Source organism: Dromaius novaehollandiae, chromosome Z (assembly GCF_036370855.1).
Source record: "Dromaius novaehollandiae isolate bDroNov1 chromosome Z, bDroNov1.hap1, whole genome shotgun sequence".
Classification (NCBI taxonomy): domain Eukaryota; kingdom Metazoa; phylum Chordata; class Aves; order Casuariiformes; family Dromaiidae; genus Dromaius; species Dromaius novaehollandiae.
In genome coordinates, this window is record NC_088132.1 from 6,107,150 (window position 1) to 6,124,265 (window position 17,116).

The 17,116-nt window shown below is 38.7% G+C and overlaps 1 protein-coding gene across 5 annotated transcripts in view; it reads left to right on the forward strand.

Annotated features, from left to right (window-relative positions):
- The window catches only part of ELAVL2 (ELAV like RNA binding protein 2), a 98,711-nt gene that overhangs the window by 68,054 nt on the left and 13,541 nt on the right, over positions 1 to 17,116 (forward strand). For all 5 annotated transcript variants that reach the window (XM_064501524.1, XM_064501525.1, XM_026105292.2 and 2 more), the window contains one exon: positions 2,833 to 2,936. In XM_064501524.1, coding sequence (XP_064357594.1) covers positions 2,833 to 2,936 — 104 coding nt within the window. The remainder of the gene's footprint in view (positions 1 to 2,832; positions 2,937 to 17,116) is intronic.

The window sequence follows — 17,116 nt, forward strand, 5'->3', positions numbered from 1 at the left end:
TAACTGAGACAATCTGAATATACAACTTCTACAGTGACAGACACCACTGCAGATGAGCAGAGTGTTCTCCTTGAAGGCAGTGAAAGTGCTTTCTTCTTACTGATGCAAGTAATAGTTTATCCTAAAGAAAGGAATGATTTGCTTCTTTTTTTTGTGAGCTAAATTTAACACTGTTTACCACTCTTGAGTTCTGGCATAATTTTATAGGTGTACGCAGTCTCTCCTCTGTGCTCAGGAGGAATAGGCCATAATTTTAAAGGTCTAGAAAGTCTACACTCTAGGAAGATCTAAACATGTAGTAGGAAAAATAGTAGAGCACTAGGGTAGATAGCCTGGGGAGGTGTTGGAGGATTTCAAAACTGAAGAGTCATTAAGCACAAATTGCTGAGGCAAGAGCTAGGTGTGGCTGACTGTGTCTTAAGGTAGTAGGAGACTAAGCTGCATTTTAATATACATTTAAACCTGAGGATTATTTAGTCTTTGGAAAACATAGACGTCCTTCCTTCTGCCTTCACCTCTTGTGAGCTCTGTGGCAAGTGTCCACTTTGAATGTGTTTCTAGACTTGAAAGCAAGTGTGTGATAATCTCAGGTGATTTATGCCTTTCAGTGTATGAAATTAGCAGGTGTGGAAGAGGCACAAATGGAACAAAAGTCCCAGGTTGTTTCTGTCAATATTTGCTTTAGTTTTTGGCTTTATGCAACATTAATGGCATAAAATTAAACAACAAAATCAGAGTAGCTGGGGTTGGAAGGAACCTCTGGAGATTGTCTAGTCCAACCCCCCTGCCACCGCCTGGTCAAGCAGGTTCACCTAGAGCACACTACCCGGTTCTGAACCTAGGTAGGTTTTGTGCATCTCCAAGGATGGAGACTCCACAACCTCTCTGAGCAACTTGATTCAGTGTTCAGCCAATCTCACAGTGAAACTTTTTGGCAGAATCACAGAATAAACATAAAGCAGTTAGTTCAAGCTTGTCTTGGATAAGTTGCTGGATTGTGTTTGAGTAACTTTCTACTTTTCATATTTGTCACCAAGTTCAGTGAAGTCTCTCTAGAAGAGCTGATCATGTAAGTGGTAGCCTTTGTAGCTCTTGGGAATCTACTCTTTGCCTGCAGCGATCTGGCTGGTTTTATTATGTGAAAAATAGAGCATGTGAACAGAGGAGAAGTCATTTCTAGGTGTCTTTTTTTAACCTCCTCTGGAAACAATCACTGTAGTGATGGGAACATCTTCAAAGAAATCAAAATCTCTGGGGGGAAAAAAGCTATTTTCTTTAACATTTGTGGCTGAAATATGTTCCTGTCTAGGAGAAGACTGATAACAACAACACCAAAAATTAGCATTTCTGTTTTAGGAGACAACTAAAATAAAAGCCGTGCACAAAAAGAGATGTTCCTTTAGATTTTGTGTGGTTGTGGGTGTTCGTTTTTTGTTTGGGAATCTGTTGGCAAGAATTTCTGCAGACAATGGGAGTGATGGAGGTGATGGGTACAGAAATTGCTCTGCTGTAATCAAATCAATAAGGAAAAATTCATTTTTAGGATAATTACGCTCACTATATTTTTTGCTTTATGTACTATTTAGTACATGCTATATAAATACTTCAAAAGAATTTGATAAAATAAAGTGCTTCTATATCTATCCTGGCAACAAATGACTTTGCTATGTTTGTTTTATATAGTATCGTCTTGCCTTTCCTACCATCCTATCTCTGAGGTAATATTTCTAATTAGTGTCTTGTGAATGAGAAATTCTGGATGCTTCCTTTTGCTTTGGCTTGTTGACTCTGGTTTTTAGACTTCATTTTTGTATGGTTTCTTTACAAAAAATAACAACAAAGTTGAGCAGTATGGAAGATTGTCTCTGAAAAGGTCTGTGTAGATGGATAAGTATTCTTACTAGGCAGTGTACTTTCTGCTATGTTAAGTTTTTGTACTTAAGCTCTTGTATTTTTGTACTTGTGCTTCACTACAAATCTTTTAAAAGGGGTATGCTGAAGGCAGCTAGTTCATGATGGTGTACTCCAGGTTTTGAAGTTGTTGAAAGATGATGTTAAACACTTGAGAGCTTAGTAGTAGTAACAAGCACTTAGGCTGAGAATATACTGCTAGGAGTGGGCAGTAGTTCAGTAGGAGGTAATTAAAAATACCTTATGGCCATCTGATCTGAATTACAGATGCTAAAAGAACCTGAAAATGGTGCATGTTTGTTCTGAACATATTTAGGTGTTAGCTAGTCACTTGTAGCTGTTGCTTTGAATATATGAATAAAATGAGCTTTTAAACTCTTTACAGTGCGGCTCTGTACTTAGAATATAAATAAATAGCTGTAGAAATGTTCAGCGTCAAAGATAACCTTTGACTCAGAAATCAGTATGCTGATCCTCAAGTATGTGTTAGTTTTTAAAGCACTATTGCAGGATTTTGCCATTTTACTTTACACACTCAGGTATGGAAGCTCAGAACTAAGCAAGTGGTGTGTGGGGGTGTCTATTTTAAACCTTGAGGGTCTTGCATTTCCTCTAACTCTCTAAATAATCATAACACTTATGAGAAATAGGTTTGGAAGTTTAAGTTCTTCATTAAATTGGCTGTAGCTGTTCATGCGTTGAACCTAGGGCAGTCCTTGGGAACAGAGAAAAGCTAGATAAAAACACTAATGTTGCTGGAAAAATTAGGTGTTATGAGCCTCTGAAACTTTGATATATGAAGTGGATACTGTTTCTAATATAAGCAATTTTTGCTCATTGTGTCCATATACATTTTAAACATCTTTATCTGTTATGTAGCACTGCAGTACTAATTATCACTTCACTTCCTTTTTTAATCAGGACAAAGCTTGGGATATGGCTTTGTGAACTATGTGGATCCCAAGGATGCTGAAAAAGCTATCAACACACTGAATGGTTTGAGACTTCAAACTAAAACAATAAAAGTAAGTAGTGTTAACTATGTTTTAAAGGAACTGAAGTGTCTTGATTTCTTGATGATCGGAGGAATGATTTGTTTCCCCTTTCCAAGTGGAATTTAAGCATTCCACTGATGTTAGCCATATAGACTAGGTCTTCACTGTGGAGCAGATTGTTAGTTGTTAGTTGATCCTTAGCATAAACAGGCCTTACTTAAATTTAGAGAGTTAGATTCTGATTAGACTGAAGATTTCTGGTTAGGTATGGAGAAGTTAAATCTTTATACACTTGATTTCTTAACACTTCTGATGTAAGCTTGAAACAGATTACATGTTACATGCTTGATTATATGCAATACTGCATTTCTATAAGTCCGAGGATGCTGCACTATTTGCTTCTTCCTTACCTTCTCAAAGAACATGATATGAACTGCTTTTTAGGATATTCTTTTTTTTATGGTGGTTGTGGCTTGTTTCTTTTAAAATTTCTTAAAATGAAGTGTCTGAAATAACTGATTTGGCTGCAAAGAATCATGAATTACTGGATTTCTAGCATTATGGGGTTCTCTTGTGTAGCTATGGTTCATATGCCCGTTTTCCTCTAGTGTTTGGGAATCCTGTTTTTTCACTGAAATTTATAAATATTACTGTTTAACAAATGCTGAATGCTGAATCACTGTTCTCAACAGCAAGGAATGGAAGACATGCCTACTTGCAATAAGCTTCCTGTTTGCTTCTAGCAGACGCTTTGTCCATAGGGAGACTTTCTTCCTTAATCTACTTGGGAAAAATTTTGGAAGTCACTTAACTCTCCAAAAGAGCATACAGTCTTTGAAGCTGCTGTCTTGGTGAAGAATCTAGCCAGGCCTCCCAAATCAAAATAATCACTTAAGGTGGTTGCCACTGTGTTGGTTTATGCTTCCAGTATGTGAATTATTAATTCTTTTTCACCTTGCAAAGCAATTAATGCAATTAATTGCATACACAAGCATTGTATTTCTGCAAATAAAAATTTATTTTTGAAAAAGAGACTGAGGGAAAACGTGAAGATGATGGACGAGTACAGGGGATGACACTGTTTCTTTACCTTTGCTACATTTGATATGTGCACGCACATTTTTATTTTATATATTTAAACATTACGTGTGTCTGTATCTATAACTATCCATCTATATAGGGAATTTGTGCCATAAGTCAAGATGGCTTCTTCACTAAAATAAATAAAATCGTTGTCTAGCTAGAAAAATCTGTGAGTGCTGCTTGTTCATGTCAAATTCTTGTTCTGATTAAGTGCTCTTAGCTAGCTTCAGCAGCAGCTTTCAATATTGGTATGTATGACTTAAGGCTGGAAAACTGTGTTACTCCCTTGTCCTCCCTTCCTCTTCTCCCTTCCTGCACCGTTTCTGGTAATGCTTCAGTGACTGGACGTTCTCCTAAGACAGGTGTTACAAGAGACTGGCGTTACCTCCTTCCACGCTGCTGGAGCCTAGGGGGTTCCCTAACCTGTTTTGAGACTAAGGCATTTGTATATCAGAAGTGTGGCAGTTACTTGAAATGCACTTAATCAAGAGCATCTGCATTCGGCTGTCACCTGACAGAAATACCCAGCCTCCTGTGAAGCACTTTGTAATTAATATATTCCTCAGGTCAGTCCTGAAGCTAGACTGAACAGAGGTAAAGTTGATGTCCTAGGCCTTTGTTGCAAACAAACACTTGGGATGGAGAGTCCTTTCTGAGCCCTCTGCACCAGGACCTTTGCAAAGCTGAAAGTTCATAGGCCACAGTGTTCCTATCCATCTAGAGCTGATACTTCAGCTGAACAGTTTCAGTTTTGGCAAACTTGGAATCCAACTGTTATTTAGTTGGCTACTGAAGATTTTACCTTATGCAATGGACTTTATAGGGATTTTTATATACCATCCTATGAAAAATGGATAGGTTAGTACACTTAGCAGGATATTTGACTTATAAAATAAATAAAAATTTTGGGGGGGGATACAATATATATTGGTTCAGGGAAGCTTATAAAAAATTCTAGGACATGCGCAAAAGGCTTCATAGTTTGACAGATTTCTGGTTGAAACTGTCCATTTTCTTATTACTTAGTAAAACTAGAAAGAACCTCTTTGGTTAGGTCATGGATGTCCTAGTCATGGCTGACCTAAGAGCATTCCCACTCAAAGGGAAGCATTCTGAACTTGGTGTGTGATATTCTAGATTGAGTAAATGATGGATGCTTTGGATCCACTGCTTCTATTCTAGTCTATTATTCATTGGGTATATTCTTCTGATCCTTAAAAGGGGCTGCCATCTACTATTTTCTTGAAATACTGATATATAGAAAACATGAATTTGCAAAATGCTGTTTTGACATCTGCACAGGTAGCAATATCAAACTATTAGCCTGGTACTTTAAAACATCCCACAGGATTTTTTTTTTTTTTTTTTTTTTATGGAATACTTTATTGAACTATTTGCAAAATATCGTAATTAAATTTCAGCTCCATTCCTACAAAGCAAGTAACAGCAGTCTTTAGTCTTGTCTTAGTGCCAGTTGTCTCGCTCTGTTTTAACCTGAGTATTTAAAACTCTCTGGGGTGGACATGCATTGATATTGCAGGTGCATCAGGATGTGTTAGGTATCAGAGCTAGCTCTGGTAGGCACTGTACCCACGCATTTGGTAATAACTTCTCATGCATAAATTATGGCTTATTTGCAATGTAATTTTTTTATTGCAGATAGGCTGTTAAGTTTGGGCTTCATGTAATTATACAGCTTTGGTGGAAAAACTAGCTGTAGTGTAAGGGAGAGGTAAAACACTTTCTACGTCTTCTCTTCCAGAAGAAGCTACTGCTAGGAAACACTTAGGCTCCACTGTATTTAAGAGCCAGTGAAATATAGATTCCAGTGTCTGGAGTAATTCTTTTGCTTATCTACTTGCTTGTCCATGATTTTGGGGTGGTTTTTGGGTGTTGTTGTGGAAAGATCAGTCATTCCTGGACATGCAAAGTATCAGAGGAGCAAACAGCATAAGAAGTGGTCATAGCGACTTGTAGATAATGATGGGAAAATTCAGTTGCATCTTCTGTTGGCTTGGATTCTGTATGGAGGAGAGGAAACCAAATACATTGTCAGTGACTTCCCCTCCCCTTTCTCTGAGTTCCTTCAAAAATAAGCTACAGATGAAATTATATTTATCTGAAATAGCATCTTTCAGTGCAGTGTAAAACTACAGTGAGCACCTCTCTGAAAAACTACAGTGAGCACCTCTCTGAAAAGGATTGGGCAAACCAATCGCCTGTCCTGTTGAGCTGGCATAGAGATGTAGGGTGCTTTGTAGGAGGCACCTTTTCATCTAGATTATAAGGACTAGCAAAAGAAAAGAAAATCACAGACCTTGGCCTTCCTCTGCAGATGCTAGACTTCTCCAGTAAAGGCCGTGGTGTTTGGTGGATCAGAGCTCCTGCGAGGCACAGCTGGCAGCAGTGGTGCCAAGTGTTAGTTCTTCCTTCCCAAGGTGACCTGGGGCTCAGAAGCTTCCTGCTGTCTGACCCTAAGCTCTGCAGTGGGAGGGGGCATAAAATGTCCAATCATTTGTTTACATGAGCTGGCAGATGGCTTTCTTGGTCATTATTGCTGATGATACACATATAGATGCATATGCAAACATTATGTTAATGGGGAAAGAAAATTGTCCTGGCTGAAGGTCTAGGAATTGCATCCTTTGTAAGATAGCATTGACTGGCTAGCCAGTCTCTACCCAGTTAGTGCTTCTTAAAAATCAGGTCTAGTAAGGTTTCTTTTTCTTTGGAATTCTCTGGACGATTAGAGTGTTTACATGGGTAATTATCACCTGTCATGGGAACAGAGATTTAAGAAATATTTTATCTGATGTATTAAATCTGTAGGTTTTCTTCCCACTCCTTCGTACCTTTGCATATATTAAAAAGAATAAGGCTTAACATGTAACATTCTGCCAACTTCCTGTTGGAATAAAGTTTTTGACAAATTTTTGGCTACACTGCAAAGATATTCTACTTTGTCATAATTATCACTTAGTTAACTGCCCTACTGTAGAAAGTTGTGTAATGAAAACAGGATTTCAGTAGAACAGTGAATACTGCTTTATCAGCACTAGAGGTACCCAGAAAGTGTGCAGCTGGGTAAGGGGAAACTTGAAGTGAGGGGTATGCCACAAATTTCATTAATACCTTCTGAGAAAGGATGTCCCTAAAACTTGTAATTATGCAACTTGTTTTCACTTAGTCCTGTGAAGCTTTACTTAGTTTGCAGTAGTATTTATTTAAAGGAATTATACTGTAACTTAATTGCTCAAGACCTCAACCTTTATGACCCTATGACAGTGCTCTTGAAAATGCTGTCTATGCTTCATGGGAAATAATAGGGAATGCTGAAGAGAGAAACGTGCTAGCCTGTTTTGTACAGTAGTGCAACAGGTAAAGGTTATCTTGAAATTACTAAAATTTTCTTCTACAAATACAGACAGTACACAAGGCAGTAGCAATGTAATTTTTAATATTTTTCATTAACTAGTGTCCCTAGGTAACAGTGAAGGATATACGGATTGTATAAAAAGGGCATTAAAATATCAGGGCCAAGTGAACTGTGAAGGTGAGAAAAAGAAGCCCTCCTCACCACTTCTGTTTTGTTATTCTAGCAGTAAAGAGCATTGATCTAGTGAGTGGCAAAAAGGGATCCTATTTGGAGATTTAATTAAACCTACAGAATTTTATTGATGCTATCAATCACCAGAGACAGAGAAAGCAAGGTGCCAGAACACTTAGTGGTCTTGACAGGGTAATTAAATACCTCAGGACTGTATTCTCAAGATAAAATGGAAGTGCTCTAGCGGATCTGAAGCAGCAGAACAATTTGTCTTGAAAAAAAGTAAAGGTGTTTTTCCCTTAACTTGTGCAGGAGTTACATAAATGGTAATTATACAGTCTTTTAGCTATGCTATATTTAAGCTTTGACAGCATTTCCATTTTAAACCCCCTCCTCACCCCACACACACTTTTTCACCTCCAGGTGAAGCTTGTTCTTCACTGAGACTTAAATCCCCTCAGACTCTGAATGTTACTTAATCAGCCAACTTGAGCTGGTTAAGTATTTTTCATATTGCAGAATACTACTGAGAGGAAGATTCACTTGTGAATGCATACTGCTGTCACTTTCTGTAAACTGTATTAAAGCCACACGATTCTTCCATAGAGTCTAATCACTTGGAGGAAAATAAAGCAGCCTGTCAGACTGAAGTCTAAAATATGCTAATCTCTTAGTAAGCAACTGCATAGCTTGGTTTCTGTTCAGGTCCTGAATGTGCTGTGTTGCAGCTGATCAGAAGTCTCTGCCCTTGCTTCCCCAGAGGCAGAGGCTCTTTGGACTAACCTAAAACTGTACTGAGCAGGCTTGCTGACACAACCTTCTGCAGGAGCCGTAAGGTCCTTTCTGAACCTGCATAGGAGTTTCCGACCCAGAAATAGAGATGCTGGAGTGGGTGGATGCTACTGTATAGGGCTGAGGGAAGACTTTGAGCACTGCTCAAGGGCCAAGCTCTGAATAACCCCCCCTTCCCAAGAAAAATAAGCTATCCATTAATGGGACCAGTAACATATCTTCAGGTCCTCTGCCATCCTCAAGCTATGGAGAGTCCTATAAATAGGATATTTTTTTGCCTGTCTCAAATACTGAAAATGTCAAGCATAGAAATCTGGGCTTTTCTTTAATAACAATATTTTTCTTTGTAAGAGTGCTTTTATTATTGTAAAATACAGTCACTTATTTTTTCAATTATGAAAGTCTTGAGAGAAATTGACCTCTGTTAAGCTAGTGGCTTTCCAGTGTTTTCTGACAGGTTGGTTAAATATTGACTCTGGGTGTCTCTTATCCATGCAGTAATACTTTTTTACTGAAAGGTTTCTTAGGTTGTAAAATTTTCTGGAGAAGTGGTAACTGTAAGTGGCACTGGACATGTGCATTATGCATTTCTGTGAGGTATGTGTGTGTGGAATGATTAATGTGGGAGAGACTCAAGGAATCTGTTTGCCCATGTCTGTCTCCTCAGCAGCTCTCCAAACAGAAATATGGAGAAGTTGAAGTAAATTTGTTTTGCTCAGAGGAAGGGAAAACACTTGAACAGATTCTCCTCTTAGACTCCAAACACAGAACTAAACTGGGATCTCTTGTTTCAAGATTTTATTGTTCTGGATTGTAGCTTTCTCCTGTGGAGGGCATGGGTATTGTCCTGTGTGCTCTTGTCCTACGAAGTATGAAATTGCGTATTTCCTACTACTGGACATGTCTGAAATTTGTAATGCTGATATTCAGTGTTTGAGGATGAGTGGGAATGGAGTATTCATCAGATGGTAAGCACAAAGTATGGAGGAAGACTCTGGAGGACTACCAAAGTGGGAGGTGGGGAAAGTGGGAAAACATCTTTGTTCTAAACAAAAGAAGGGTAGAGACTGGGGACCACATCTCCTTAAGTTTCCTACCTTTACCTAGTACTTAAATTCTAAGAGATTAAAGTATTCTTTGCTTACAAACAAACAATTATATAGGCATCACTGCAAATTTTAAACTACCTGTCTATATTACAGTCCTTTTAAAGGAAAGGCAGTCAGCAGAGCTGCTGTTCTGTGACTGTAGTGCATAATTCTCATTACCTGTTTCAGTGTAGAAAAAGGTCAGTAAACTTAATTATCCCCTTTCTCCTGAATGGCATACTAAACTTCTATTTTTATAATTAAAAGCTGTACTATCCTGAGCATTCCTGGGAAAATCTCTGGTTCTGCTCTCGACTTTAGCAGCATTTCTAATATGTTTCTCCTTTTAACATTAGATGCTAATTAAATTTGTTTCCATTCAAGAAATGGCACTTTGGATGTCTTAGCTCCACTTCAGAATAAGTTTTAGGAAAACCTATTTGGTGTCCCTTTGTGACTGATACAGCAGCAGTTTGTTACTATGACCTCTTCCTCTTCCAACTCTGTGCTATCCTAAGGAAGACTCCGAGCCCTCTTCCTCTGAATCATAATCTTAAATGCAGATTCTTCCTAGAAGACGACTATGATTAGAGAATGCTGGCAGAGTAGGATATATGTAGGCCTTGAACCTAGTAAAGAAAGGCAGAAGATGATCAAGAGCTAGGAACCGAAGCTGCCAACTGGAGATGAAGTGTGATGTCAAATTAGAGCATCATCTTCAAGATGATGCAGGGTCAATCTTTATGAACGCTTAATCTAAGATTCATTGAGCCATCCTCAGAGAACTCAGTAACTTTTGCTAGGAGGTGTCCTTTGGCTTCATTGTTCATTCTGTCTCTCACCCCACCTCTCCCAGGACACAAATTAGGCTAATGCATGAGCTGACCATATTCAAACTGCATGAATTGTTACTTGTTTATACGCTGTTCCTAGTCAAAACAAGGCCAAAAAAAGTTTGGAAAGACTTCTCTGTTGTCAGAATATCTCCTGATCTGGTACTATGCCACATTTCATAAAGATCCTTTAGTGGACTTTTTTTACAAGGTCTAGTCAGTTCATGACTGAACATGTGTTTTTTATATTTTAAGATTCTTGTCTCCTTCTTTCAACTATATGAAAATCTTGATGAAATAGCAGACGGAGTTCCTTGTTTGCATTCTTAATTTGTCACTAACATTTCCAATGAATTTTTTCAAGGAGCTAGTAGAACCACATCACAAGACATCAAAATGGTGCACTACTTAACTGCAAGATCAATTTGATCTCTCCTTGCTTGCCGAGTCCCTTGTTTGTCAGTCTTGCCTGATGTACCTTTGAAATAGTTGCTTGTGGAAAATTCTTTCACAAGTTGGATTTTCTTTAGCTGTTCTCCTATTGTGGAACAAAGGATTATTTCATGGTAGGTACTGAAATTCACAAAGAGCAGGCTTTCTGTCCTAATTAAAGCATTTCCACCACCCAGAGAAACGTTGCATTGCTTGCGGACAACCTTGACAGACATGTACCTTGTCAGAAAGATGGCAGTTGCCAGTTTCCCCTGGACTGTAAGAGAAACTGAGGATATAAATATAGGATATAAATATAGATACAAATCCTTCTGGAGTTGATTTTAGCAGCTGGGAACTGTTAAACAGAGATTGCCTGAAATCCCATAAGGATATCTCTCCCTCTACATCAATTTCCATCATCATGACTGCTTGTTTTACAAATGAAACATGGCTGTCTTGGATAAGTGTTATCCAAATGTGTGAGATTCAACTGGAATCAAGGCTCCTTGAATCCAAAGCAGAGGCCCACATCTATCTAGGAATCTCAGCATGGATTTGGGGAGGGAAAGTCAGGAGAGGGGGGAGGAGGATTAAAAAAATTTTTTTTTATTGAAACAGTGGCTCTGATCATGCCTGTGGTTGCTGCGTGTGGTGAATTAGCCTACAGAAGATATCTTTCCTATTTGGTACTACTCTGGATCAATATTGCAACTCTCTAGTGATGAGACCTGGCAATATCTTATTACAAAACTTACGCCTTTAATGGCTGGCTTCATGGCAGTGGGGAAAATGAACTAATGACTTATTGACAAAAGACCAGAGTCTTACCTGTGTCAGCAGGAGTGCGCAGGTGCTTTAAACAGTAAGTCTTCAGCACATAGAAAAAGATCTTGGTTTCATGAGGTGGTATTTTTGTGTTTCATTTCAAGATAACCTGAAAAATAGTATTGGGGGAAAATCACTTCTCAGTCTAAAGAATCTGTGCTTTATCTTAAATACTTCATTGTGAGGATTTGATTGGGGTTTTCTCAGCTTCTCAGGGTCTGATTGTCTCTAAAGTCTTGCTGCTGTCTTAAGCCTTCAGTCTTCTCATCCAGGTAAGAGCTGTTTGTGGGTCAAAGTTCCTTTTAAAGCATGTTGTTTCTCTGTGATGAAGTTGCTGGTTGTCTCTGCTTTAATAATGACTAAATTATGCCTGATTCTGAGGAAGTCTCAGAGATAAAAGGAGAAGTGGATTAAAAGGTTGAGTTGGGACTTGGACTCAGACTCAGACTCAGAGTTGAAACCAGACTTTCCAATAGATTTCCATGCTGGGCTCAATTGCTTGAGCAGCCAACCCAGTTTCCTAGCCCTACCGTGGGTCTAGGGTTTCTGATCTGCTGTTGGATGGGAAGCAGGGTCTGCAGAGCATGGGCTGCGCTGCAGGGTGACTAGTGCAAGGTCTTGTCTCGCAACTGACGAGTCAAATACAGAATCTCACCACATGGTCAGAGGAAATGCAAGTACAAAATCTTTTGGTAACTGAAAAGGTATAGACTATCTCTGCTGTGGAGCTCCAGTACTTTTATCACTAGTCTTCTCTGTCCGGTGACGAATTTGAAAATCAGTGGGAGCCTCAGATGCTTCAATGAAAACTAATTGCAGAGGTCATTCCTTAGCCTTGAGAAACATATCCTTGTGCCATTCCCCCCTGCCCCACACACACACTGTAAACAAGTTGAGTATGCATTCATAAGTTTTAGTAGGTGCAGTGTGGTATATTAAGCTTACAGCTCTTTGGCAAATTCTTGTTTTCTAGATGGAATTATTCTAGTTCAAAGGAAGAACTTAAAATATAGGTACTCTTATGCTGGCTTAATCATGCTCATGTAAACTAGTATGCTTGTCAAATCACTCTGAACATCATACTTTAGGCCTGCTTACATAAGACATTTGTAAAGGGGAAGTGGAGCTTCAACATTATTTTAGCTTGGCTGTTGATTTGGGTGTGGAAAGAGCTGTCTTGGTCACTGTAGCTCTCCTTGAATGTGTGTTGTGGGGGGATTCTTTATCAAAAGTGCATTTAGTGACTGACTGACTACTGTGTTACAATATCTGAGATACATGAAGCGCACAACTAGAAAATATATTTATACATGTATATGGGAAGTGCAAAGCTAGTAACTATCTCAGATAATATATATACAGAAATATGCTCTATTCTGTACTGTTCTGTTTCTTGAAGAAAAAGTTCCAATATCAAGACAATATAGTGATGAGCTATATATCTATGTGTGAAGAATAGTTTCTTACCATGAAGGAAAAGTACCAGTTACTTCTCTGTGGCCAGTTCTAGTTGCTGCAATTTCATGGTGGAATATAAGTGGCAGGTCAGTCTGTTCCAGCTTGTAGCTGAGCTGGGTGGAGAATGGGCATGGGATCCCATATCTTACCTACTTAGGACTGTATATCGGGAATTAGTTTTAGATGTCAGACCTACTGCTTTTCATGAGCCGTAAACTAAAATAGCAAAAAGTATTCTAATGACTGCTCTGGAAGGCTTTTATTTGTTTCCCTCTGTTTGAAAGTGATGCGTTGCAGTGCTGGCTATAAAGACAGTCTGTTAGATATGGGCCATGTTATTAATTTCATCTCAACAGATGAGTGAAGCTGTATTTTCTCTAAACTGCTTTCAGAGTAGGAAGTCTTATTATATTTCTAGTTTATACTTTGGCAAAAACAACTGCTGGTGCTGGTGTGCTCTGACTTAAACTCAGAACTGTATATACATGCTTAACAAGGCAGTCTTGTGCATGCTGAGAAGACTGGTCTCTGAGCTTTGTCTGTTTGGAACAATCTCTGCTGGCTGTTCGAGTATGAGTAGAAAGTGAACTTTGTGTGGATATATAGCAGTGCACTCCTGTTTTAGATGGGTTGTCACTAGCCAGTGACAGCGGAGACAAGGCTGTCTCTGCTTGGTGCTGAAGCATCTTGTCATTGCAAATAAAATTGAGAGTCATTGCCTCTCACATACTAATTTCAGTGTAAGTTAATACTTATCTGCTACAACGGTTTCTGAGAACACTGCTGTAACACTTGCAAAGAAATATTTCTTTGTTTTTATCATCATGCTGGCTAAGAGGAGTTGAAACATCTGCAGAATTGCAGAAATGTTTAATCCCTGTTTTATTTTTGTGTGGACAGACTGAGTTGTAGCTTCTTCGAGGTTTTGTTTTGTTCAGTGTTTCAACTAAAATGGATGCATTTAAAAGAAGCTGTTGGATACTCTCCAAGATAAAGCAAATAGTTTTCTAGGCTGAAAGCCTACACTGAACGCTTTATTGAAATCTTGATTTTTGACACTTAAAGATGATAAATTGCAGGAAAACCCAATAGAGGGCTGTGGGGTTTGTTTAAATACCTTTTTTTAAAGTTCTTTCAGGTAATACAAGCACCCTATTTGCCCTCTATGCTATTAATAAGCTACATGGTAAAAAGGTGGAAGTACAGTAATGAGGTGCCCATAAAGGTGGTAAGGAATTGATAAACTTTCATATATACGGACTGGGTCTCTATTCTTTTCCGCAACTTTTTTTTGTTTAACCTGGTAGCTTTCACAGTTTTGACTTGGAAATTTTAACTCAGTTTGTCTTGATGCTAACAGATGAAGTATGAAAAGAGCAAAAATACCTGGATTTGGTATTTAAATGTCTGCATTTCTAGAAGCCAAGTGTCTTTCCTACCAACTGCAAAGAAAAACAGTGTAATGGAAAATTCCAGTAAAACTTTCTTTGAAATTTAGTTTCTCTAAAGAAACTATGTTCAATGTTGTACAGTGTGCTTCATTGTTAAATAATTAAAACTGTAGGCTTTCTGGCTGCTTCTTGACATATGTTCTGTGCTTAATGGCTTTGACATTGCATAACCTTGATGTTTATCCATTAAATATTCACCTGTTGAAGTGGCTTTGGAAGTAATATTTTAGCACGGCTGCTAGTTAATTCAGTGCATATATACGCTGCATGAGAAGACTGAATAGGCAAATTACTGAACTAACAAACTTACAGGATATAAATAGGGAGATGAATCTGGAGATTCTCTGCCTTCAATTTGTATCACAGGTGAAATAGTTGGGTTTTTACATCAATAGTAAATAGAAACTGTATATTCACCACAAAAAAGATGCTTCTTTTCCATGGGAATTAGTTCCCTTTATGCCAGTAACATTTTGTGGAATCGTGATAGTTTTTCTTTGCTGACTTGCGTTAATCACAGATCAATAAAAATATTTTGCTAGAAAGAGATTAAACTTCAGTTATACTAGATTTCTTAAGTTCCTTGTCTTACACTAGTTTCTCTTCCCAGGTGGGACTTCTTGTGCTTACGAATTGCAAGATGGCTAGAGATATTTCAGGATTAATATCCAGACATTACTAATTTGTCTGATGTATGTTATCATTCCTGTGCCTAGTGTGCACAGATTCTGATATGCATCAGTCAGGGACAGGGGTTGTCACTGAGGTGTTTTTGGCATTGGGTAATCTGTTTACCATTGGTGTATGTTCTCAGATGTGAAAAATATTTTAAGGATTTGAAGAGAGTGACACCGAAAGTGAACTTGTAATGGTTACGTTTACTGATGAGAACTCATAGCTTTCATTTGTGTGTGGTTTTTTTGTTTTGTTTTTTTGTTTTTTTTTTAAGTTGCATTCAATTGGACCTTGACTTCTGTGTCAAACTCTATTTCAAATATGCATTACCAGCCAGGACACGAGCAATAGCCATCACTGGATAAGCAGCCACTGTGAAAGAATTCATATGTATTTGACAAATACAAGAAAGTTACAGTAGATATCTTGGCAGATCCTGCTTCTGTAGTGGATTTTCTGAACTAAGAAATGTTTTCTGTGGTGGAAGTGACTGGGAGAGTTAGTTGTCATTGATAAGTGACAGCATTTGTGTGAATTCCCTTTTGGAGGACAGTGTTGCTGAGGGCCTTGTGCAGTTGGGTTTTGAATATCTCCAAGGATATTCAGCCAATCTCTCTGGGCAACCTTTTCCTGTATTTGATCAACCTTGCAGAGAAAGTGTTTTCAAGTAGAATTTCCTGTGTTGCCATTTGTGTGGATCACGTCTTGTCCTGTTGCCAGGCACCACTGAGATGAGTCCAGCTCCTTGCATCCTCCCATCAAGTACACCTAAGTGAGGTTGCCCTGAGCCTTCTCTTTTCCAGGCTAAACAGTCCAGCTCTCTCAGCCTCCCTTCCTATGTCAGATGCCACAGTCCCTAAATCATCTTTGTGGCCCTTCTCTGGGCTGTGCATCCTTCATCAATGCGCTCCATTGGGATTGGGCAGAAGCAGATTTATTATCTGTTGATATTTATCCTCACTGGAGATGGTGAGCAAGAGATGCAGCTGTGCTGGGACATCAGCATGGTTTCCAGACCTATAAAGCTGTTCCAGTAGCTTCATTCATGAGAACTGTAGCATCAATGCCTGGCTTTACAGGGTTGTGTTAATTAAACAAGAAGGTTTGGCTGGCTTGTCTACAGATAATAAGGATGAATTTTAATTTCATTCCATGTACTACTGACCTTGAACTGCTGATCAGATAGACCATGTGAACTGTACGTACTTGTTTCCAGACTATCTTAGCACCACTGAACTGGAAGGAAGAGAGTCAGTATTAAGTAATAACTCATAGGTTGCCATCTGGCTTAGGTTTTTTCTTTGCTAGACTTTCTTGTGCATCTTTCTGTCATTATAAAGAACACACATCTCTGTTTCTGCTCACATTATGCTCCTCGGTTATTCTAATGTGGTGAATGAGAATGTGTGAGCAGTTGGATGGAAGGTCCCATTACTGCACTAGATAGACTCAGTAGCTCAATTTTCTAAGCAAAACATCCACATCTATAGAAGTACTTTTAGAGTGAACTCTAGACAGTTTGGAGACTGGGAAAGCACCATCACTCTTAATATTACTTAGCTGAAGGCCTTCCAAAACTACTGTCTCCTAACATAAATTCACCACCACCACTGCCACCCATTTGGAAGCAGTTTGCAGGTCCTGAGTTGTGAAGTCCTTGTTCTGAGTGCTTAGACACATGCATGTTAGGGAGCAGCTTAGTAACAAGTATCCATCTGAATTTTTAAGCTATTATTTTTAAAAATAAGTCCACAGTATGCCCTTAATCTTGGACAAAGAATGGTTTGCGTTGTCTTAAAGAAGCTCACAGCCAGCTTGGGCAAGCTCCTCCCTTTCTGTACAGCTTGGGCTGTAGTGCTGGCTATGTAAGACAAAAAAAAAAAAAGTCTTCTCTTCTTTGGCTGAAAGCAAAGCCTCACTCTCCCCATGTTTTCCTCTCTGATACAGTTTACCACTCAGGCTGTCTGTTTGCCTGGGAATATGGTAAATGTGTATACTTACGCCTGAAGAAGACTTAAGAGAA